The 26,364-nt window shown below is 38.5% G+C and overlaps 1 protein-coding gene across 4 annotated transcripts in view; it reads right to left on the reverse strand.

Moving 5' to 3' along the window:
- Positions 1-3,307: 3,307 nt before the first annotated feature.
- NKTR (natural killer cell triggering receptor) overlaps positions 3,308-26,364 on the reverse strand; it is a 58,143-nt gene continuing 35,086 nt past the window's right edge. Inside the window, exons 11-17 of one of the 4 annotated variants that reach the window (XM_036737832.1) lie at positions 23,264-23,351; positions 18,172-18,317; positions 13,430-16,330; positions 8,698-8,793; positions 7,688-7,744; positions 6,630-6,731; positions 3,308-5,586 (exon numbers count right to left, since the gene is read on the reverse strand). In XM_036737832.1, coding sequence (XP_036593727.1) covers positions 5,499-5,586; positions 6,630-6,731; positions 7,688-7,744; positions 8,698-8,793; positions 13,430-16,330; positions 18,172-18,317; positions 23,264-23,351 — 3,478 coding nt within the window. In that variant the 3' untranslated portion in view covers positions 3,308-5,498. Of the gene's footprint in view, positions 5,587-6,629; positions 6,735-7,687; positions 7,748-8,697; positions 8,794-13,429; positions 16,331-18,171; positions 18,318-23,263; positions 23,352-26,364 lie in introns of all 4 variants that reach the window. The other 3 variants (XM_036737831.1, XM_036737829.1, XM_036737828.1) reach the window with 3 other exon arrangements.

Below are 26,364 nucleotides of genomic sequence, written 5' to 3' on the forward strand. Positions count from 1 at the left end.
AAAATAGGGCTGCGGTACCTACCTCAGAGGGTTGTTGTGAAGCTCAAACAGGATCGTGTATAGGAAAAGTGCTTTGCAAAATCTGAAGAGCTGTACAAATGTTCTGAATTCTTAGTAGCATGCAGAAATTATCTATACCAACTTGTTCCTTTTATAGCTGACCCTTGGATCATAGGCTCTATAGCTAGAAACTGAGTAAAGAGAGGGCAAAGTGGGAGGGCCAGGCTAAGTGTCCAGCTGTTCTGACCCTTAGTTCAATGCTCTTTCCACAATACCATACTGTTTTTCATTTGGCAAAGAGATTTAGAGTCTATATACCCCTGGAGGTGACCCTGTATGGCTCCCTTTCTTAGCCTTGCAAGCAAGGTCCAGATGTTCCCTCAGCTCGAGTCACTGACCAAGCTCACTGAAGAGCCCCTTTCTTCAATCATTTTTTCCTTCTCCATTCAGCATTAATACCCTCTTGGCAGAAATATTCTCTTTGTATTTTCCCACCTTCTGCTATCAGTCATTAATATATTTAACAGATCCAAGCCTTAGCAACAGTCAATTGTTTCAAACACCATCCATTCCATTCCACCACATCTGTGGAGACACCTCTTGGAAATACTGTAAAATAATGTCATGCAATTTATAAAGAGGTTGGAGATCTGTTAAGGATATAACAGGAATGCACTTATAAAACAGTAATACTGCACCATCAGAGAATTTCTCTAATTGGTTTCATAGTGACTACGCTCTGGAGTCAGTCATTGGTTCAAATCCCAGCTCTGCTATTACTTAACACACGTGTAACCTTGGACAAGTCAGAATTCTTGGGGTCTGTTTTCTTGTCTGTAAAAGGACGAATTGGTTCTTTCCAGCTCTGAAGCCCATGATCCTCACCATTCCCTACCATGAGTACTTTCAGACTATGTTCAAATTATTTGGTCTACCAACGACTGTTTGGAGAACTGAGCAAATTATCATTTTTCTTGCAAATCTTACTTTGAGTATATTGTATTTAGCAGAGTACAATTCAAATCTCCTTCCGTAGTGAGAAGACAAAGTTAATTATGTTTGCCCTGAAAATCAGTCTCTTGTGGAAACTAACAATAACTTCGTAACCTCTCTAGAGGGACTGAAGCCTGCCTGCTTAGCGGGAGAAAGAAAGGGAGTGACTACCGGAGGTACAGAGGGTTAAGTGTGTTCTCTTCAGGCAAAAACACTATTAGAGAACCACCTGAAGTACAGGATGTTGTTACTTCCTTGGAACATATGCCTGCCCACTGACCAAAGGGAGGATGACAAGAATGGATCCTAGCAACGTATTTCTTCTTCCATCTCCTTTTAGCAAATCCATTTTGAACCTACTGACTCCTCATGCTATTGTCCTCCTTTTCAAAAGCTGTCCACTCTCATTGCTTCTGCTTCCTCTTCTCACTCACATCTCAACTCTGCAATCCAGCTCGAGACTTCATTCGTCAGAAACGATTTTTTCCAAAGTTGCCAATGATCCTTTGCTCTAACCTCTTCCTTCAGTCTGGGTTCCCACTGCTCACCTTCAATTGCCCAGACTCAGACCCAGCACACTAATTTCCAAGACCCTTTCCACCCCACGTGTAGGGCACATGTACTTCCCCTACCTTTTTCCCAAGCTAGCTCTGAGCAGTTATCAAATCAACACTACCATGCCTGGACAGGAATCGTCAATCAAATGTCCTATGACCCCAATCACCATTCCCTCCAGCTTCCTAGTCCAAAACACTCCTTCCTGGTGACCACTCTCCTTATGTATTCTCTTGTCCTCTAAGCTACTTGAAGGCAAGATCTGCCATGCTTGCTTGAATCTGCATCCCTAAGCACTTAACTTGGTACCTGGTGCATAGTAAGCACTTAATGAGTATTTTTCATTTATGATCTCTTAATTGCCAAAACTCATAGCCTTTCCTCAAACTTTCTTGGCCTCTCTGCACCATCCGATTCTGGTGATTGTACTCTCCTCTTGTACGGTCATTCCGGATTTTTGTGACACTGCTCTCTCACTTCCCAGATCCTGTGACAGATCATCATCCAGCTCACCCTCTCTGTGGCTGTAACCCAAGGCTCTGTTCTGGGCTCTCATCAGCTATCATGGGGTTAGTGTAGATGACACCTAGTTCTACATATTTAGCTCATCTCCCTTGAGATCTACCACATCATCAACTGTCCATTGGACATTCTGACCTTGACTTCCAATGTGTACCTCAAACTCAGTAAGTTCAAAAGAGAACTCATAATTTTCCCCCCAAACCCAATCCTCCCCTGAACTTCTATTTCTGTTGAGGACACCACCATCTTCCCAAGGCACCCAGGTTCACACCCTGGAATACATCATGAACTCTTCCCTCTCCCTTGCCCCAAATATCCGATCACTTGCCAAGTCTTACTGATCCTACCCCTACTACTTTAATGACTGTACATCTCTTAAAACCTTTCTCTTCCATTTACTCACATGACCACCATCTTGGTTAAGATTCTTATCACTTCTCACTTAACCTATTGCAACTGCCTAATTGGTGTCTGTGATTCCCGTCTTTCCCTTCTAGAATTCATCTTCAAAACAGCTGCCAAAGTGTCATTCCTAAAGCATTTCACTCCCCAAGCACCACTAGGATTCAATTCAAATGACTCAGGTATTTAAAAGGTCTTCATACACAACTGGCCGCAACCCATCTTTTCAGCACTATTACATATCACACCCCTTTCACAATCTGCATTCCAACTCCCAATTTCTGCGCATGCCCCCCCACGTGTGTGTACACACACACACACACACACACACACACACACGTACGTACGCACTTACACACACATATTATACTCAATATGATGTAGGATCCTTGATGGCTGAACCCATTTCATTTTTGTCTTCCTATTTCCAGAGCCTAGTACAGTGCCTGGTATACTATAGTCACTTAATAAATACTTGAATGACTGACCCCATACATGACAGTTAATGCCGGGTATTTGGACAAATCCAGTATTCCCAATGAAATCTGGACACCTGAAAACAAGTCTAAAAGAACTCAACTTACTCCAGTCATGTCAGAGAATTTGGGGGAACCTTGAGTAACAAGGAGTTCTTCATAGGTTAAATTTTGTACCTGCAATCCTCTTAATTCCATCCATTTATTCTAGTTACTCAACTATGAAAATAAGAACCATAAACCATAAAGATGTTAACACTTGCTAACCATGATGGAATGTGCTCTTTTCCATTTCAGGAAGGAATAATTTGGAGCCTTGGAGAGGAAGAGGGAAAGATGAGACACACATATTAAGAGAGTGAGGTTAAGTATTTTTTTAATTTCTACAAGGTCCCCTCCTCCTCAAGGAGTGGGGGAAATTTACTTGAAATGTATATAAATCAGTTGTTTTCAATATGTACAAAAGTATCTTCTACATTTCTGAATGCTACCAGCTCCCAAATATTTCTTTTCTAGTAAAGTTGACATTACAAAAACAGCCTGATAATGTACTTTCTAGTAAGTATCACAATACACAACATAATTGAATTTTATTCAAAAATAATTCCAAAATACAGAACAAGTCCTTTAAGAAGAAAAGCTATTTGTGTAATTCACTTCAGTAAACACATGAGCTGAATGCTGCAGCTAAGGGTTGTCCCTTGTGAGGGAGGAAAACAAGCAGTGCTTCGGTTCAGGATAAAAATCCACCGAGGGCTGAGAGATACAGGGAAGTCCCAGCCTAAGGGTAACTCTTACTTTTACCTAATTAGATCTGGCAGTTTCTATCTGAGGTTCTGAACATGTTATCTCTGAGTTGTACTTAAATAGTTTGTCTTCTTCCCAGCAAACTTTCTGAAGATTTTTGGTGTGACACAAGCATTATTGTGCACTTAATATGAAATGTCTAGAGGGTCATAGTAAGTCTTTTTCCTAATAAAATTTTATCTACTAGTTTGGGAGTCAATTAAATAATTTTTTTAAAAAGTTTCCCATAATGGGATGGTTTTCAAGACAAGGTAGCTAACAGTTTTCAAAAACCTCTGACTTTTCTAACTTGAAGCCTTTCTTTAAACTGCCAAGTGTACTATGGATGCCCTGTCATCCATCTTTTACATTTCAGTCTGAATTGGCAATTAAGTACAACTGGAAAAAAAATCCAACCAAAGACCAAATCAATTATACCGATTTTACTGTTTATAAAAAAAATGGGTATGGAGTTACCTCAAAACATCAACTTTTTCTGTTTTGAAAGTTACAAAGGCCTTGAAAAAACACACTGTTGCAACATTACTTATCAATGCCAACTCAAAAACGCAAAGGTTTTATTTTTAAAGTCATAGAAATTCACTCCTTGGTACAGAAGCTCTGTACAGAGATGCATTTCCAGATTGGCTGAATCACTTGGCGGTGTTTCCTTTTTTAAAGCACTGACTGGAGAAGCCTGCTTCTGTGAATGCTTTCAGCAAGCACACGGTTCTATTCAGTAGGTCTAGGCAGTCAGACTGACATGCACAATGGCACTGCCAGGGGGCATATGGAACATAGCAAAACTTGGAAGAATGTTAAAGGGACCCCACCCCAGAGGGAACCATTTAGGGTGCTATTGTGTTGCAAAGACATTTCATTTCCCCCTTTGCTGCAATTGTAACATACAGTGTATAAGGCCAATGTTTTAGGGAGGCACCAAGGAGTACCCAAGCACCAGAGCATGGACTGAAATTCAACTTTTTTCTTAAGAGGTTAAACTCCTAACAATAGTCTTTTTCTAAAAGTAGATAAAACATCAGGGATGGTGCATTCAGATATGATATTTACAGTTAAGGCTAGTTGCTATTCTTAAACTCACCCCCTGGCTCACAGTAATTATGACTACATGATGTTTTAAGTTCGTCATTTTTCTCATACCTTTGAGACAGCAAAGAAGAAAGGAATGAATTAAGAACCTTGGAGGCATTACTTTGTATTCCCTGGCTACTACTGGCATTAAATCTGTGTGGTTTTATTTCCGAGTATGTATGTACAAGACACCACTGAATCGGTGTATAAACAGTCTTAAAACTTCAAGCAGTTTAATAAAGAGAAATGGCAGCCTTTGACAATTCTCCTTCACAGTTCTACTCTTGGCAGCCCAGAAACTAAAATGTGAACAAAAGACCAAAAAGTCCAAAGTTCCATGAGGAACATTTTGGGACAGACTTTACGTAATCATGAAATTTACACAGAGATACAATTTAGTGGAAGGCAAAACTTGATTTGAGAAAATTAAACTGGTTTCCATAGTTGACCACTGTGAAATGTGGCAAAAAATAATCTCCTAAGTGAAAGATTTGCATACTTTTCAATCTTCTGTTCACCACTGAAAGAACTCAAGACTGATTAAGTGGGGTCTGGTTTCCCTTGTTTCCATTTGATACTGAAGAATAGAACACTGGATTGACTGCCATTACATTTTTCACATATCTGATACTTTTCAAATAAAAATATAATCAGCACCACCAAGGGAACTTTTCAGCTGTATCTGCTGCTTTCACTGGGGCTCCGGTGATTAGAATAGCTTCGGTCACTTTCACTGTCAGAGCCGTAAGATCTACAACTCCTGGACAAAAATAACAATACAGACAACCCCTTAATTTCAAAACGTCAAAATCCTATCCTCACACCTTCTATACAATAAAAGTAGGCTGATAGCTCAACATGCTTATTTACAAGAAAGACAAAACTGAGAATATCAGAAAAAAAAGCTGAAGGAGGTAGGGAGGCAGCCTGGTAGTGAGAGCAGAATGGGCCAGGGACTCTCAGGCATTTTCATATTTTAGGAGAGTAACACCAGGCTTAAAATATAATGAATAAGAGAAGGAAGATCACATGCCAGTAAATTCTTTGCAACCCATGTAAGAATATAGCAGAATGCTGATTTAACAAAGTAATTCACAATCCAAAAGAAATACTAGCTTTCATTTTTTATTTTTAAAATGACTGAGGAAAGAAAAATGGTCAAATGAAATGAGAAACAGGTGAACCAAGGAGTTCAATGGCAGCCCAGGGTCAGTGATTTCAAATTGTGGGAACCCAGAAAAATGGGGAATATTGGTCAAGATAGATGCTTACTACCATTCTTTATCTACCAACCACTAATCTAAAGTGTAAGTACTCTAAAAAGAATCATTACCATGTTGCTATGATGTTCCTTTAATATATTACCAAAGTGTTTTTTACTGAATAATTGATCTAAGCAGTTGATATTTTAAGCAAAGTAAATAATCACCGCATTTTCTTTTAGTTTCCAATTTTCTCTTCAGAAAGCATTTGATTTTGTCAGCCTTCATTATTTCTAAGAAATGGCCTTGATGGAGAAAGTGGAACATAGTTGTTGTTGTGTTACCCTCTATTCCTTCCAAATTGAATCTTTGTCCAATGAAGCACGAATATTTCAAAATTCATTTTGAAAGTTAACATAAAACTAATAAAAGTTAACTCTTTGATCTAGACTGATATATTGCTTTTTAAAATTCAAGATCTGAAAATACTTTTTCTGCAGTCAGAGACTTATTCCTTCTTCATAGCACAACAAAGATGACCTTTCTTAACATAAGTAACTCTGCAAAGAGTTATGCAAGAGTCCAATTTACTGACACTTACCTGGACCGCCTGTTATAACTTCGAGATCGTCGGTAACTGTCACTCCTTTTGCTCCTACTTCGACTGCGACTTCTACTGTAATAGCTGTCATAGGTGTAGGACCTACTTTAACCAGTAACAACAAATATTTAAAGCTTTTCAAAGGTAATCATTCATATACACTACTTTAAGGAAGTATGTAAGTATAGAGCTCTATCTTGAAAGAGGCACAATATAGTGAAAACACAGGAATAAAAAAGAAACATTCATCATTAATGGGAATGTTAGATAGGTTCATTATAAAAATATTAACCTCTTTTTCCTAATAAAAGGTACTACAAAATTACAAGTGAAATATATTAATTGAGGTTGAGATCTTATTAGGCAATTATGTTCCATAAATAGCTGCCATTACAGTTTTAAATCAATTGTTACTTTTTGATACTTCTCCCTTCCTTAGCCACCACTCCCCTATGCAATACCTGTAGTTTGCCCTTTAGAAGACAAATATGCTTTTTCTTTCATTCATTCATAATTTACTGATGCATAAACTGTCAGATAAAGACCTTTAATTTTTGAAACAATTTAATCCCATTCAATTTTTTTGATTATGAAGAGGACAAAACACATTTTAAATTAATGGATTATGAAATAAACATAAATAATACCAGCACCTACTGAGGAGTGTAGTGGAGTAGATAGAGCTCCAGCCTAGACTCCATTTTACCAACTGTGTAATCCTAGATAAATCTTTTTCTCTCTATGAGCCTCTACTTTCATCAACTGATTAGGGATACTAATGCTTGGACTACCTAATTCATAGGGTTGTTGTGAAAAAAGCATTCTATAAACTCAATTCAATGGATATTTAGCAAACACCTACTATTTGTGAAATTCTGTGTTATGTGCTGGAGATATAAAGACAAAAATGAACAGTCCCTGCCCACAAGGGGGAAATATGAATACAAGTGAATACAGCATATATACAAAGTAATTTATGAGGGAGAGAGATGAATAAACCTTTAAAGTTCTATAGCAACGTCAGCTATGTCATTATTATATAAAAATGCAGTTCGAACCTGGATCGACTGTGATGATCATAAGAGCTGCTCCTAGATCGGCTTCTGCTATATGTCCTACTATGAAATATTCACAGGGGAAAAAAATCGCGTAGATTAATTAAAGTGGGCTATTGTAAAATTACAAAAACCCGAATATTTATCAATCAGTGTAGTGAAAACTCAATGACAAACTTCTGGAATATGCAGCCACACAAATCCAGTTTTAGTCTTTAAAATATGCTAGCTAGTACACAAAAGACCCAATATTGCTTACTAACTCTTCTGATCGGACATTTTTGAAACACAAGTACTACATAAAACACTACAACACTAAGTTTGCTACGTCTAGCGGTGAACTGATGAGAGTGGGTAGAAGGGATCTGGGAATCATGCTAGAAAGGGAGATGACATCTTGTTATGGATCTGAAGTGTTTGGAGTGAGAAGCAATGAGAAAGAATCTAGAGAACACCTAGAAATTGATAGGTTCTGGGCTTGAAGCTCTGTGGTAAGAATATCAAGTTCTACTTCCTGACAAAACTGGTAGCTAAAAGCATGCACGTATGTACACCACCCCACCCCTTCCATGAGTGATCAAGAAGTACATGCAACTGGATAAAAACAGAATTCTGGAAGAATATGAAGACACCCAGGGTCTGTATCCTTAGCTCCCTTTCTTTGCTCCCCAGGTTGAGGGTTTCCATTTTCCCTCCCCAACACAAGAACATCAGGACCTAGGGAAAGGCACACAGACTGCATACATATAATCATTTCTTTACAGCCTTTCATCTTTTATCTCAACTCAATCATCCTCTCTGTCTAGTGTTCAACCAATTACTGTTTTCTCCTCAATGACTTTTATCTCCTTATGTCATTTTATAGTTATTGGGAAGAGACAACGGTGACTGTAGAATGACAGCATACAGATCGATGTCAACAAGCACTGAGAGCCTACTATGTGCAACATCGAATGATATCATTTAAAAAAAATCTATGCTATAGAATAGTTTTCCACTTGAGGCAAACTTACCTGTGGCTTTTATAAGTGTGATAAGAACTACTGCGACTTCGTGATCGATCTCTACTGTACCATCCTCTGCTCCGACTTCTAGAGTAACTTCTTGAACTACAATTCAGAAATATTTTATGAGGTATGAATATATGCAACTAGATCAGTGAACATAAAGTAGCTCATTTTTTTATGCTGTGGAAAAGATGATTTCAGAACAAGAAAATTAAAAGAAAACTATGCTTATTCATTCATTCACTTAGTAAACATTTATTAATCCCTGGCTGTAAATAGAAAGCCCCATGCTAAGTTCAGGTGATATGCAGTTTAGCTCAAACACTGTTATTGCTTGGAGCCTGTAGGCTATCGGGGGCTAGGTAGGAGACAAAGATATAATAAATAAGCCATCATGCAGTAAGTACATCAGGGGCAAAGAACAAAGCTATATATGCAAGGGTCAAAGGAGAAGGCTGTTACCAGCTAACAGGATCATGGAGGAAATGGCATGAGTCAGATTTAATTTTTTCTTAATTTTAAAAAATATTTTAAAAGATGGGTAAGGAATTCAGTAGGCAGAGGCAGTGGAACAGGAAAAAAATGGCACAAGTATGGGGGATACAAAATGGTATCTGAAAGAAACAAAAATGAGATAAACATATTGCCTGTTTGTGGAGTATTGAAATGCCAAGAAAAAGTCTGTTACTTTAATTAGTAACCAAGAGGAAGTCAGTGGGGTTTTTTGAGAAAAGAGACAATGTGACCAAGTTATATACATGAGGAAGGAATGGAGAGGGGGAGATGTAGGCAGTGAAACTAGGTTTGTCCTGTGGTAGTTACAATGGGTATACAAGAAAATACAAGCGATTGAGGAGCTAGAATTGGTAAAACATAGTAACTAATAAGAAAGGAAAAGTGAAGGAAGAGACTCCAAAATAACCCCCCCAAGAACTTTTACATAAGGACTCTTGACAGAAGCTAACAAATAACCACAGTTCCAATTACAGAGGGTAAAAATCAATTGAGGCTATTAGCAGACTGCAAAGGAAAAACAGAAAAAGTGTTCTGGAGGAGAAAAGCTGTGAGACAAAGAGAAAAACCACAGTGATAGTGGGAGAAAAGCAGAAAAGGGGTAGAAGATGCTAGGAGTCAGTTTTTATATGTCACTTATCAACATCATTTTAACTCTTAGTACTCTTAAAAGGAAAACTCTGCTTGCAGACCAACAAGCCAACCTATTCCTAGAAGAAGCAAGCCCTGTACTGCCAGTCTCGCTCAATCAGGAGTCATCTATCCCTCCAGCCTCCTCCTCAGCCTCTTGGAGCCTCTGAGGCACTACTCTGGAAAGCGTGCAAGCTCCGTGAGGGCACAGACTGTCCTAGTAGTTGTACACCTAGCTTAGCACACAGAGTGCTTGAAAACATAGCAAGTGCTTCATACATTTTTGTTCATTCATTCATAAATGAAACACCCCAAAATAAAGAAGCTTAAGTAGGATGGAAAGGAGTTGGTAGAATTGGTTTCTTCATACAACCAAAGGCATTAAGACATTTCATTCTCATGGTGGTGGAGGATACATAGTATAAATAAGCAAAAAAAAAAACAAAAACTATCATGAAATTCGTAGCAGTGGATGAGGAGGTAGAGAAATTCTTCAAACTAGGTCGATGTATACTTTCACATTTGGTACCTTTAGTCAAAGGCAGGCACTATAAGGACAATGAAAAATGTCAGGAAAATAAGGTTTAGAAGAAATGAAAGATAAAGGCTTCTAGACCACAGAAGTTTCACACATACCTATCCATACATGTGTATATCAGGAATACCTACAAGAAGCTCACTGGAAAACATGTGATATGGTCAACAATGAACAAATTTATATTCTCTAATCTCAATCGAGGCCTCACTTTTCTGTCGTTTATCCTCCCAATATGGGGTCGGGGCAAGGGGGGAAGGCAAAATTCTTCTAACAAATATGCATGGTCAAACAAAACAAATTCCCACACTGGCCATGCCTAAAAAATATATTTCATTCTGCACTGAGTCTATTTCCTCTTTGTCAGGAGGTGAACAGTATGTATCATCACTAGACCTCTGATGTCATGGCTGATCACTGCATTGATTGGGGTTCTTATTGCTTTTGAAGTTCTTTTTTACACTGTTATTATGTAAACTGTTTTGGTTCCACCCACTCCACTCTACCTCAGTCCCTAAGTCTTCCCAAGTTTCTCTAAAATCACCCTTTTCATCATTTTTTTTAATAACACAATAGTATTACTTCCTTCCTTGCTTCTCCAATTTACTTATTATGTCACCTTTAATGTCTTTAAGTCGTGCATCCATTTGAAGCTTGTCTTGGTGGTTGATGTGACATGTTATCCGTATCTATTTTCTGCCAGACTGTTTCCCAGTTTTTCTAGCAGTTTCTGTTGAACGGTGGGCCCTTAAACCAATTACTTTGGTCTATTGAGTTAAATCAAACACTAGGTTACAAGTTCATCTGCTTCTGAGTATTGTGTACCTAATTTGTTCTACTGATCAACTTCTCTATTTCTTAACCAGTACTAAATCATTTTGGTGATTAATGTTTTGTAGTGGAGTTTGAAACGTAGGCAAAGGCATTGCTGCCCTGAAAGTAATGGGTTTCCCATCACTGGAAGTCTGAGTAACTTTATCTGGGATATTAAAAATGGGATTCCTGTTCAGGTATATTTAGGTTCGAGTTCGACAAGTAACCTCTTTAGTCTCTTCCAACCCTGAAATTCTGTGATTCTCTAACAATGGAACTACCACACCAGGACTCTACTATCTCATTCTTTGATGTGTAAATTTAATAAGTGGAAATGGCACTACAAAGACAGAAAGGGTGCCTTTATACCCATGTACCCACATTTTAATCTTTATAAAAATTTTAATAATGATCTACATATATATTGAAGCTATCCTAGATGAAAACATGACAAGAAGATAGGTTTTCACAAAGGACATTCTACAATAAACATTTTTTCATAATCATACAACTGGCTAAAAGGTACAGGGAATGTAAGGTTTTCTTAATTATAAAAAAGTATTTGATTCAATAGAGCAAGATGTAGCTTTAAAGGTTCTCTTGCACTGAGATGTCTACTACATATATGTTAAGATCACAAAAGATTCTTTGATAAATCCAATCAGAGAGGTGACTTTTGATTATCACTATTAAGAAAGGCTATACCAACAGGGAGAAATGTTAGTCAAAGGTATATGCCACTGTCATGGATGCTAAGGCTAGCAGAGTCCACTGAACTCTGCTAGTGTAAGGATTCTAGATGTTCATGTTTGTGGATGACACTGCGTTATTTACTTAAGTCTTGGCATGTTATAGAACCTAAGTGATTCACACAAAGAAAAATATCAAGTGAATAAAGAATACCTATTATTCAGGGTATAACATGCAGCTAAATGGATAGTCCATTGAGCTAATCCATGAGTCCACTTTAGGACAAGAGCCTGCAGATGGATAATGAATAAGCAGGGTCAGGAATCAAAAAGGAAGAAGAAATAGGGTTAGATTACAGTTAGGAATTGCACAGAATGTTCAATAATCCTAACTTCCTGCCTAACACAAAGGGCCATCTTTTTAAACACAAATGCCTTCTGATACTATAATGCTGAAAATCATGTCACACCACAATCTTATAATGATTAAAATTGCAGGTAATCTGACAAGCAATGGAGACATATGGTATCTCTGATTAAATTGAGACATACCAATGATGATGAATTGAGTGGAAGTGGTATAATAGATATCAACCAAATGTATGACTGGAAAAAGTGGTGGTGGGTAGTTGTCTTGAAAATACACTGAGTGCTGAACTAATTCCTACAGCATGATGAAAAGACCTAGAAGATTTCCTGTGGAATACTCATAAGAGGACACGGCCAGAGAGGTGCAAGGTAAGTAGAGGAGTTATAAGTTGAACTGCTACCTAATCCTGAAGGAGAAGTGATGGACTCAAGATGCAGAATGAGACATACATGTTTACACAGCCAATGTGGGAATTTATTTCGCTTAACTATGCAATTTCTTATAAGGGTTCTGTTTCTTTTTTTTTCCCAAGGGGCTGGGAGGAGGTAAGGAAAGAAACTAAATGTTCATTAATTGAAAAATAAAACAAAAGACATATAGCTAGAGGAAAGCAACTGCACTGATGAGATAAGTACTGAAATATAGTCGAAAGGGAAGAGTAATGAGACAAGATATAACTGAAGAGAAGGGAAATTTTTTCTAAGAAACCAGAAAAGGAGCCAGCCAGCAACTTCCATTACAGTGCTCTTGCCTAGACATAAATATTTTTAATTTCGTTCTTGTCACCATATAGACTATGTGGAACACAAAGTTAGACATTTATGGAAAATTTCTTGTCTCTTATTATTGGTGTCATGTCTTGGAAATGTGTACAACTTTGTCAACTGACAGTTTATCTGAAGACTATCTTAAAGATGCTTTGTTTTAATTTTTTCCTTCTAAATAAATCTATACATTATTAGGTAAATCACAACTTTTATAGAAGAAAATTTCCTAATTTGAAAAATGAGATTAGATTAGGTGATCATGAGGTCCCTTTCTACTTCTAACATTTTTTGTTCAGGTGTCTCCCAGCTCTGACATTCTATCAAACAGTGGAATTGTTTTCTGGGGGTGAGGGCAGGGAGCATGAGAGGAGGGAGAAGAAACGAGAGGAGGCAGAGGAAACAAAACCAGAAAACTGCTCACCGATAAGAGTAAGTAGAACTTCGAGATCGACTTCTTGAGTGACTGTATGAGACAGACCTTGTTCTGTGTCTTGATTTGGTTTCAGATTTACTTCGAGACCTACTTGGACTCCTGGATTGGCTGTTGTCATCTCGACTAGGAGTCTGCTCATCACTAGAGCTCTCTTGATTTCTTGGTCTCCGGTTTAGTCGTGCAGTTTTCCTCACTTCATCAAAGAGAGAACCAGGACGAACTTTGTTTTTGCTTTTGATTTCTATTCGAAGGCCTTGAGGTTTTGTATCAGGTATAGAAGGTAAAGTCTTAATTTCCATAGCACTGGAAGTTGTAGTTGCTGATAGATTACCCACGCCTTGTAAAGGCTTCCATTTATTATCAGCTATGTTGCTCTGGCTTCTTTCACTCATGTCGGACTTAACAGCATTTTCAACAGTACTGGTAAATCCAGGAGTATTACCTTCCTGCTTTCCTACTTCAATCACGGTCTTGTTCTCAGTCACACTGCTTTCTTGATTAACAACCACAGTTTCTTCATTTTGCAAATCTTGGCTTAGAGCATTGTTTATATCTGGAGTACCAAAACTCAGATTGCTTGGAGGGGAAATCTCTAACTTTACAGGTGAGCTGCGTTCTGGAGTACAAATCTCCATATTGTCATCGGTCTGCACCACATCTTCTGTTCCGCTCTGAATGGTTTCATCAACATGCTGATTATTTTTTTGGGAAGTGGATACACTTTTTTCTGCATTTAAAATGCTGGTGGAAGCACTGGATTTACCACTGTCTTTAGAGAGTGTATTAGAATCTGCTGGAGTATTAATCACATTATGTTTGCCTGAGTGGCTGCTGTCACCACAGAGTTTCTCAGTTTTCACATTCTTATCTTTGATAATTTCACTGTTTTCAAAATCTTGTTTTTTCCCCTTTATATCCTTGGTAACTTGGTTTTCATTAATCTCTTCCTCCTCCTCTTCACCAAATTCCAATGGAGGCTGCCAATGAAAGGTTTCCTTTCGTTTCTGAACCTTGTGTTTTTTCTCTTTTTTTCCTTTGGATTTCTCTTTCACCTTTTTAGTGTGTTCTTTTTTAACATTCTTCTCTGATCTGTGTTTGTGTTTCTTTGACTTTCCTCGATGGTTTTCAGAATTGGAGTGGGAGCTCTCTGAAATGGATGATGACAAGTGCTGTCTGCTTGGCTTCCAAGCACTCTCATTATCTGAAATAAGGATGTTTTCTGAAGATTTTGGTGTGGGTTTGGCCTTGATGAAGGTCTCCACAAACTCTACATCAGATTCTGACGTAGCCTCTCCTTCCTCTTTATCAGAAACTGGCCTAGAATCTTCCTTACTCTTGTTCACTTCTCGTTCTGAATTAGACTCAGAGTCCCATCTGCTGCCAGCATAATTCTTCCTTTTGGATTTTTCTCCATTGAGAAGATGGTCAGAGAAACTCTCACTCAACATCTTCCTTTTGGAATGATCGCTATCCCATTCAGACTTTGATTTCTCTTCATCTCTGTTATTAGATGCACTTTTTTCCTGTTTCTTATTATTGGTGCCTTCTCCTTGGCCATGTTTCTCTCTTTCTAGGTTTGGCTGTGTAACTTTCACAAATGATTGTTCGCTATCTGAAGAATAATCTAAAGATGACTTGCTCTCACTGTCTTTTCTCTTGCGTGAGGACTCATCTCCACCTTTGGCATACTTACTGTTAAGTGTTCTTTCAGAACTACAAACCTGTCTTTTCTTTGAATTGCTAATACTCTTCTCGTTGGCTCTAGATTTTCTTTTCATTCGTCTTCCATCATCACTGCTAACAGAATATGAAGATGACCTACTATATCTGGATCTATCACTGTATTTGCCTCGTGAATGGGATCTAGGAGTTGACAGAGACTGAGATCTTGAATGTGAGCTAGCTGGACTCCTTGATCTTGTGTATGATCTTGAATAAGACCTACTTCTGGACGATCTGCTTCTTGATCTTGGTGAGCTCTCTGAACTTCTATCACTATGATATTTTGAATAACCACTCCAATCACTATCTGAACTCTTTTCCCTCTTACGATAAGAGGATGAAATACTGGGCTCTTTAACATTTGTTAAACTGTACGTGTTTGGGGGAGGAAGTAAATGGGTTGTCTTAGCCTTCATTTCTTGAATTCGTTCATAAGAAGGCTTCCAGGGCTTCTGTCCAGGTTTCCATCGTGAAGGTGGAGGACTATCACTTAAAGGTATTACAGGAATACTTTCAGCTACTATTGGCTGCACCACAACCTTGTCATTTGGTGGTGCTGCTGCTCTGATGGGCTCTGTTTTGATTGGTTTATTTTCATTTAATCGAGATGCTGTACTTCTTGGGGATTTAGATGTTGTCCTCTGACACCTGGACTTGGAATTGGATCTGGACTTTGACCTACTCTGAGAAAGCGATGAAGATTTTGATGCTGTCCTTGACCTAGAGCTTCCTTTGGAATATGAACGGGATTGGGATTTTGATCTATAGTATGAATGAGAATCTCTGCTATACTGGGTCGAAGAGCTTTGCTCATCCTTGTCAGACTTAGACCAGCCTCTCTTAGAAGAGTGCTGAGAAGATGATGATGAATGAGATCTCCTTTCTCGATCACAAGGAGATTTTATTTGCCGGATTGAAGATCTAGAAGACTCAACATTTGAAAGTTGAGAAATTTTCTTTTTCTTGGTTGGTTTGTGTCTCTTGCAGTGTTTCTGCTTTTTAGCTTTCTTTTTATGTTTCACTTTTTTCTCTTTTCTGTGTTTTTTGTGATGACTGTCAGAATGTCTTACTGTACTAAGGTCAGAATAATAGCCATTATATGACCATGATCTTGATCTTTGAGACAAGCTTCTTTCATCCCACCGGCTTGAGCATGGGTCACTTAACCTATGAACAAGGACACAGGGTCAGTGTAGCATCTCATTAACTAGATTTTTAATGTTTCTTAAAAAAAATTCTAGGTTGCCACCACCAAAAACTACTCACAACCACATCTGTGAATTGCACCATAAGAAACCGTTACAACAGATCAATCAAAGAACCACATGGATTCTCTAGTGCCATGGAGAAAATAAAGTAATGAAAAGAACTTAAGGCTTTCCTTAGAAGTAATGCCAATAAGACAACACAATGTGTAATGAAAAGAGCTCTAGAATGTGACCTCAGAAGTGATGGGTCTGAATCCTGGCTCTACTACTTTTTTTTACCTATGTGACTCTCAGCAAATCACTTCACTTCTCTGGGCCTATTTCCTCATATAAAAAATGAGAGACCCGGACTAGAAAATCTCAAAAATCTTTTAGAGCTCTAAATTCTATGATCCTATGCATAGTATCAATTCATGTCCTCCCTCCAAAGCAGGACCTTACTTAATGCCTCGGATAATTCTATGAACACACTCGCCTCAACATTATCTTAGATCCAACTAGCAGATACCAACAGAGTCGAAGATGAGATTTTACCACACAGAATTGCTTTGTGGTTTCAGGAGTGCATATGCTGACCAGCTATTCTAGAAAAAGCTTCATTCCTTAAACAGATGAGAGTTAAGGGGTAGAAGACCATGCTTTTAAAGAGGATATACTACTGTGTACGGTGTAATGAGAGCTGGATTTGAAGTTAGAGGACATGCAATCAAATCCTGGCTCTGCTACTTATTACCTATGTCATCCTGGGCAAGCTAACTACCTTCTTTGGTCTCTACTCTCCTCACCTACAAAATGAGTGGGCTGAACTAGATACTTATTTCTTTCACTATTCATTTGTTCAATTCAAGCATTTACTGAGTGACTATTCAACCCCTGGTAACATCCTAGTCAGACAGTTCTACACACACACACGAACGGAATTCATATAGTGCTTTAAGGTTTGCAAAATGCTTTACAAATATATCATTTGATCCTCATAACCACCCTTGTAGGTAGGTACTATTATTACCCCCATTCCACAGATAAGGAAACCAAGGCAGACAAAGGTTAAATGAATCGCCTAGCATCACACTGCCTGTAAGTAACTAGGCCCATGTTGAACTCAGAGAGTTGGAGAACACTAACAACAGGGACTGCTATGGTCCCTCCAGTTCTAAATCTCATGATCCTAATGGTCCTTTACACTATAGCAAGGAATCTGATCCACAGATTGACAGAGCTAGAAGTGATTTTAGATATTATCTAGTCCAGTTCTCTCATCTCCCAAAGGAAGAAAGGAAGACTCAGAGAGGAAATGTGACTCACCCAAAGTCAGTGGCAGGGTTGGAACTCAAGCCCCCTTGAATTTTCAACCACTAGTCTAGAACTCTTTCCACTATATCATGCTGCCTCACTTGCTACTGAATTTGACAGCTCTTGGGAAGCATGCCTAGGGAACAACCTTTTGTATAATTTTTCAAAAAACAAATTTATCATAGTTATTAAAACTGAGTAAAAAGTCATTATCTTTTACATACATTTTGCTTTTCAGAGTACTTCCAATTATCTAATTCACTTTTATTTAATTTACCCATATGTATATGTATATATGTGCATATATGTATATGTATATATGTACATGTTGTATGTGTGTGTGTGTGTGTATTCCTATAATTACCTCACATTACATCAGTCTAATCTAGACTGTGACTCCTCTCGAAAGGGCCAATTCTTCATTCCTCCTAGCCCCTATTATACACCAGACACCAAAGTCATTCATACAAGTATTGAGGCTACCCCACTAAAAATAAAAGCCCTCACTTATCTCCTTTGCTCCATTTCTCTCCGCTGGGTGGTCTGTATGCTCTTAACCTCTGCATTTCTTCCTTCCAGTGAGGAGGCGTTTCACTGCTTTCATCATCATCTGACTCCGAACAAGACCTTGATCGAGGTGGTGTATGATAACGCTTTAAGAATAAAGATAAGATTTAAAGCCTAAGTAAACTCCTCCCTATAATACTGTTTGCTTTTGAGTAGAAGTTGGTACAAGACATTATCGGATACAATCCTGCTGTTCCCTATCCCCGAAACTTCAATACAATCCAATTCAGTTCAAATAGTACCTGCTTCACAGAAGAGGTAAGTGCACTTAAGTCCCCTAACAAGGGATGGTAAAAAACAAAACAAAACAAAACAAAACAAAACGAAAAAACACTATACGGAGTCTTAAGCTGAAAGGAAAAGAGTAGAAAGAAAACAGGTGATTGTAGAAAGTAGCTATAATGTAGGTAAAATAGCAGATATCCAATAATTCATAGGAGAAAAAAAAATCCAGAAAACGGAACCAAGAATAAAACCTGGAGTCCCGGGTGCTACGCACAAAATGTAGAGACAAGCAAAATGAACTACAAAGCCTACTGCAAGAAAGCAAATTTGACGTCATGCAGATCACTGATTGGTGCAATAGAATTCATAATTCAAATACAGCTCTAGAAAGAGAAGGGGCAGAATAATATTATATATTAATAAGATATATTCATGTGAATCCATAAACCAGAGGAAAACAGACACCATTGAGAACATTTGGGTGAAGTTCAATGGAAAGAGAAACAAAAGCAATGAAGTGAAAGGAGTATATCACAGGCAGGAGAAGGAAATGGTGAGAGTAATACAGAAAACAGATCACAAGGCATAGACAAGACAGATTGGTGATGGAGGACATGCGTTAACATGTTGTATGTTAAAAGCAAAGAAGCTAATCATTTCCTGGCTTGCCATAATGGTCATCTCATCATTCAAAAGTTAGAAGAAAGGATGAGAGAACTGTTGCTATTCTGGACCAGATTCTGACCAACAAGGAGGAACTGCTAAAGTTGAAATGATGGGAACCTGTTGGAGAAGTGACCACTCTATCTTAGAATTTGTGACAGAGGAGAAAGTCAGGCACAGGCTGCACCCTAAAACGTGGGATAGCAAATTTCAAAGAGCTTAGAGAAAGTATAGCAACTAGGGTTATAGAATCTAAAATAATATAAAAACAACAAAAACTCTCACCTCGATGCAGAGCTTTAAAGTTTGCAAAGCAATGTATGTCTCTTTCATCTAATGTAATCCTCATAACAACATGAGGTAGGGAACTAAAAGTACTATGGTCCCTATTGTAGAGATCAGAGAAGTTAGGTGACTTGTATTTAGTAAATATCAGAAGTAGTAGTTGGGCCCAGGTCCCTCTTAACTCCAAGTTTAGCTTCAAACTCTTATGTGCTCAAACATGTGGATGAATGTAATAACAACACATAAATGGGATAAAAGTAAAGTCTAACTAACACTCATATTAAAAAAAGATGGAGGAGGAATGACTAAATAGAATTTATCCTTTTGAAAAAGATTGCTTTTGGTAACTTGAAAGCTCAATATGAATTAGTATTGTGCTATAGTCACCAAAAATGCCAATGGGATCTTATTAGGCTGCCTTAAAAGAGGTATAATATCCAGAAAAGAAGTAATAATCCCACTCAATTCTGCCCTGAGGAAATTTTTTTAAAAAAGAAAGGATTAAATAAGACACTGTCCCTCTGTTCAAGATCTCACAATGTGCTGGAAGGTCTGATACATATATAACCATAATACATAAGTATATAAGAGGCACAATCATGTCTTTGTGAAATGTGAAGGGAGAACTCTGACTTAGAGGAAGGGCTACAGGGAGTCACAAAATTTCAGAGTTACAAGGGACCTCTGAGGCTGCTTAGTTCAACCAACTCCTAAACAAGAACATTCTCTACAACCTCCTGAACAAGTGGTCACGCAGATTTTACTCCAAGACCTTAAGTGAAAAGGACCCCACTACTTCTTAAGCCATCTAATCACTGTATTTGCTAAGATGTTTTTCATTATCTCAAGAGGGAAATCAACCCTCTTTTTTATCTTCCCATTCTTCATACTTCTATTCTCTGAGGCCAATTAGAACTCATCTAATCCTAGTTCTGGGCAACTAGGTGGTGCAGTGGATAGAGTGCTGGCCTACGGTCAGAAGACTCATCTTCCCGAGTTCAAATTTTGCCTCAGACATTTAGCTGTGTGACCCTAGGCAAGTCACTTAGCCCTGTTTGCCTCAGTTTCCTCATCTGTAAAATGAACTAAAGAAAGAAATGGCAAACCACCCCAGTATCTTTGCTAAGAAAACCCCAAATGGGGTCACAAAGAGTTGGACATGGCTGAAAACGACCAAACCAAAAATCCCAGTTCTTCCACAGGACACCCCTTATATATCTCCTAAGGTTATCACATGAAGAGGAATTAGACTTGTCCAGCTTGGCCCCAGAGGACAAAGAAGGATAAAATAAGGATAAGACAAAAAAAAAAACAAAACCTGGACTTCATTACTATAAACAAATGACTCATTTACAACCAGTGTCTCTGATAAAGGCCTAAAATATACAGGGAACTGAGTCAAATTTATAGGAATACAAGTCATTCCCCAATTGAGAAATGGTCAAAGGAAATGAACAGGCAGTTTTCAGAGGAAGAAATTAAAGATATCTATAGTCATATGAAAAAATGCTCTAAATCACTATTGATTAGAGAAATGCAAATCAAAACAACTCTTAGGTACCACATCTCTCCTGTCAGATTGGTCAGCATGACAAAACAGAAAAATGATAAATGCTGGAGATGATGTGTGAAAACAGGAACACTGTTACATTGTTTGTGGGAGTTGTGTACTAATCCAGCTATTCTGGAGAGTAATTTGGAACTATGCCCAAAGGGCTATAAATAAATGTGCATACCCTTTGACCCAGAAATACCACTTCTAGGGCTGTATCCCAAAGAGATCATACAAGTGGGAAAAGGACCCATATGTTCAAAAATATTTATAGCAGCTCTTTTTGTGGCAGCAAAGAACTGGAAATCAAGGGGATACCTATCAATTGAGAATGGCTAAACAAGTCTTTGTGGTATATGAATGTAATGGAATGTTATTGTGCTATAAGAAATGAGGAGCAGAAATGGATTTCATAATAACCTGGGAAGACTTACATGATCTGATGCCGAGTGAGGGAAGCAGAACCAGGAGAACGTTATACACGATTAAAGATGCATGGTATCTGTGATGACTAACTTTGATAGACTTGGCTCTTCTCAGCAATACATGGTTCTAAGACAGCTCCAAAAGACTCATGATGGAAAAAGCTATCCACATCCAGAGAAAGAATTATAGAGTCTGAATGCAGATTGAGGCAAACTATTTGCTCTTTTTTAGTTTTGTTTCTTCTTTCTCATGGTTCATTCCATTGGTTATAATTCTTCTTTACAACTTGACTATTGTGAAAATAAGTTTAATGTGAAGGTATGTGTAGAACCTATATTGGATTACATGCCATCTTGGGGGAGAAGGCGGGAGGAGAGGGAGGGAGGAAAATTTGGAACTCAAAAACTTGCGGAACTGAGTGTTGTAAATCAAAAATAAAAAATAAATTTTAAAAATAAAGTTACTCCCTCAAATAATATTTTTCTATTGCCAGCTTGCAAAAAGACAAAAAACCCAAATGACTCAGATCATCAATACTCTCTATCTACATGTCTTCTTTTCTATCTGTATAACATTTTTATGAACATAATCCATACCCACACAGAGGTCATCCGTGATGAGCTATCAGAAAGGAACATTCCACAGGAGATCATTATCTTTGCTATCACACAATTAACCAAATGAGTAAGAGAACACAAGCTGTCACTGTACTTTTTCACTACAAAAAAAAAATTCTTTGACTCAGTAGACCAAATAACACATGATAGGACCACAAGGTTTCTTGGGCACATCAAAATTATACAGGATCCTTAATATAATAATAGAAGATAACTTTGTTCAATAACTCTTTGATCATTAATATCAGGCAAGGTATAAAACCAAGATATGGATCACTGCCAAAGATGCCTGTTATTGTCACAGAGGATATCTTGACCAAGTCCAAAAGGTATTCCCTGTAGAAGGTGAGGTAACACTATGCTAACTGCATCAAGCCTTGATCACTGCAAAAGCTCCAGGATGAGATTCACAGTCATTCAAGAAAGTATGGCCTAACTACTCAAACAGGAAAAACCAAGTGGATGCTCAGCTATTAACCAGCCTATGATGGATAATTACAGAGCTCATCCATCAGTTGTGTATATCTATATCTATCTCTAGCTAGGTCCACACATAGATCTAGTTACATCTTAGATACTACAAAGGCACAATGAATTGGTACCAATATTGAACAGAAAAGAAGACAGCAAGCTGGATTGCTTTTGAGAAACCACAAAGTCATTTTAATATCTCCAGCTTCTCTCTGAATCCTTTATTACTAAATTTTAGCAAGGTTGTAGGGCTTTGAACCACAGAATAGCACAGTCTCCAAAGAACTGAAAATGAGTATTACTCAGAAGGCAATGGGTAAAGGAGAGGCCCATGGTGAATGTGAATAGGCTGCCACACAGAATAAACCAGAAATTACCAAAGAGAGCTAGAGTAAAAAAAAATATTATCAAAGGAACATAGAATTTTAAAAAAAGAAAAGAGCTAATCATATGTTCAGTGATGAATAATTTGTGAATTCTACTGGTTTTCTAGTGATGGCAAAAGAAATGACTCTTTTAACATACTGAGTAAATCCACAGTGGCAAACTTACAGAATATGGGTAACAGACACATGAGACAGGAAGGCATATATGTATTATGATCTGCATCTAGAGGCAATATCCATATTGATTAGATCACAGATCTATTTTAATATCTGAATTCTCTTGGTCTAGCCTAGTGCTCTGAAAATAATGGGCACTTAATAAATACTTCTTGAAGTAATAGAATTAAAATAGATCTCATGTCATCTACACAAGTAACTTGTAAAAAGAAAAGTCAGGAGATACATACTATTGTGCCCCGTCCTTTAATTTTTCGTCCTGATTTTGATACAGATGGCTTCTGATCACTTAAAACGGGTGCAACATCAGGAAGTTTCCTAGGGAAAAGGAGAAAAAAATTACAAAAATGAAAAAATGAAAACCAAGGCTTTTCTTTCTTGAATATTCTACTTTAAGAACATGGCAGGACCTGTAACACATTATAACCATCAAGTCTAGAATTTGTTAAATAATTGCATATTATCCCTCTGAAGACCAGAATTATTTAAACTATTTTTGATAGAAATCTTTTAAAAGTGCATTACATACTTCCCTGTCTTCTTAAAGTGTACTCCAATGTAATCTCTTCCTAATTCAGGCTCATTACAATGAACATCTGTTATTGAACTGTTTTGTATTTAACACTCTGATGCCTTTAAAAATAATGAAATAGGAAGGCCTTTGGACTTCACTTAGAATCTGAAGGACCTTGGGTAAAATCTTGGCTTTGCCATTTACCTGAGCAAGATCCCTTTACTTCTCTGAGGGCTGCTGGTGGAAGCAGCAAGGTGCAATGGAAAGCACTGGATTTGGAGTCAAAAGACCAGGGTTCCAATGCCAGCTCTGCTACTATCTGTGCGACACTGGACAAGTAATTTAATTTCTCTGGGCTTCATTTCCTCATCTGTAAAATTAAACTAGATAGGCTAAAGTTCCCTATATCTCTACATCTATTATCCTTTATGTTTCAGTTTCTTCATTGAAAAATAGGGATAAAAATAGTTGTTTTACTTATCTAAATGTTAATTATCTGCCTCTATGCTAAGCAGCCCTAAATTAGAGCAGCTACTTAACAGTTATATGTCTTTTCTAGTTCTTCTGTCCCATTCCTTCCTGTCAACTGCTATTTTTCCCTGCTTTCAGACTGTATTTGCAGCATCTATAATCTGTTGCCTTATTTTACAAACAATTTTAAATTAGTGGACCTAATAGTGGTTCCAACCTCTCACAGAGAATAAAATGCAGCATGGACTTTGTGACAGTAAACATTCTTATTCAGGTTTGCTCTGTGATTGTTAGCTGAGATTTAGGGTATTCTAACCCCAATTCAATTTAATTAAAGAAGGATTTATTAAGTATAAACCATGTACTAGTATGTGCTAGACAGAAGGATATCATTATGGACAAGCCACAAATAGTCTGAAGCAGAGGGCCTGGCACATAGTAGGTACTTAACAAATACTTGTTTCCTTCCTTAAGGACCTTATAATCTAATTGGCAAGGAAGAAAGACAGAGAAACTTGGACACAAGTAATTGTGACATAAAAGAAGGTCAGAAAACTAAAAAGGAAAGATCTAGCCAATGTGTTATGAGAAATCTGCTAAAGAAAACATTAATTCTACCTGTGACTGGGGACAGTAGTAGTGAGAGAAGGCAAGAAAAAAATGCGAGAGAGCAAGTAATCCAGTTTGGCAGGAATATAGAGTGAATGATGAGAGGTAACATGAGCTACCCTGAATTAAGGGGAAAGCAATCCTTGCCTCAAGTCGTCTCTATCTAACCTTAGAGCATGCTTTATCTCAGCTAGCCATAGCACCCTTCTGGAGTTAGCTCTCTATAGACTCTCTAACCCTAAATGTGCCCCACCCCCACATACCCAAAGAGAGAAATTAGTCCATTCCACTCTGGGATTTCCTCTGGGTCAGAGCTGTCAATTAGAAGGGAGCTGAGCCTCACTGACCTCGGTCTTCTGGATCTAGCACACTCCATATCATGCTTTATCCCAGCAAGATCTAGCTAGCAGCTACCTTGCTGTCTGCCCTTCTGTCAAAAGTCTACCAACCCAGCCCAAACCTCACTTCCCACCTTCTGTTCAGAGAACAAGAATGAAATCAGTTATTACCATCACTACAGAAAAAGGCGTGATCGTCTACATGCCCTAAGGCTCTGCTCACAAACCTTATCCCTACCTAGCCCAAAGGCCTTTACTGAATCTTGTTTGATCCCCTCACATAATATGTAAGTGATTTACAGGCAGCAGAGGCCATCTCACTTTTTTACTTCTATCTCCAGTGTGGGGCATATGGTAAAGTACTTAATACATCTTTTGTGAAGGGATAAGGCTGAAAAAATTGATCAGAGCTGCACTGTGGAAGGCTCTGATGAAGGATCAGGGTTTACGCTTTCTTTAGTAAAGCAATAGGAAATACAGGTTTCCGAGAAGGGGAATATAATTAAAGTAGTATAATAAAAACATTACACAGGTGGCTGTGGGAAGGAGATAAGTGAATATAAAAGGGATAAACAAGAAACAGGAAGACCAATTAAGAGGCTAGTCTTAATAGTCTAATAATTCTCTTATAATAAGAGTCTAGGAGAGAAAAGATGAGGTCCTGAACTAGGGTGGTTGCTGTGGAATCCAAGAAGAGAGGACAGATGCAACAGAGAGAAATGAATGCCTTAAGAAATATTAATGCGGGGCGGGGGGAGCCAAGATGGGGGCTGGAAAGCAGGGACTTGCTTAAGCTTTCCCCCAAATCCATCCAAACACCCGTAAAAAATGGCTCTGAACAAATTCTAGAGCTGCAGAACCCATGAAATAGCAGAGGGAAGCAGGTCTCCAGCCCAGGACGGCCTAGATGGTTGCTGGGAACGGTCTATCACACAGTGCTGGGAGCAGAGTGCAGACCAGCGTGGGCCATGCCAGGTCAGACCAGACCAGGAGTTCGCTCAGAGCAGGCAGGCCATGAATCATTGAGCTGTGGCAGACTTCTCAACCCACAAATGCCAGAGACCACGGAGCAGGTTAGTGGGAAAACTGCCAGATCGGGTTAGAAAGCGGTCCAGCCTCAGCCCAGGGATGTTGGGGGGGGCGGGGGAAGAGGTGGCAGAGGTGGTGTGGTGGTAGTGGTGGCAGCAGCAGGAAGCTCCTGCAGCTGCTTTCAGAGCTCCAGCATCAGCTGCTTCCAGAGTCCCTGGCTCACACGGTAGGAGGAATCAAGGGGCAGACCAGAGCAGGAGTGCAAGGCTTGTTTTGCCCTGCTTGGATCTGGGTCACAATACTGGTTAGCAGTTCTTGGGGGAGGAGGAGCGCTGCTGTGCCAGAGCTTGTGGTGACAGTGGAGTAGTAG

Source organism: Trichosurus vulpecula, chromosome 9 (genome assembly GCF_011100635.1).
Source record: "Trichosurus vulpecula isolate mTriVul1 chromosome 9, mTriVul1.pri, whole genome shotgun sequence".
Taxonomy (NCBI): Eukaryota; Metazoa; Chordata; class Mammalia; order Diprotodontia; family Phalangeridae; genus Trichosurus; species Trichosurus vulpecula.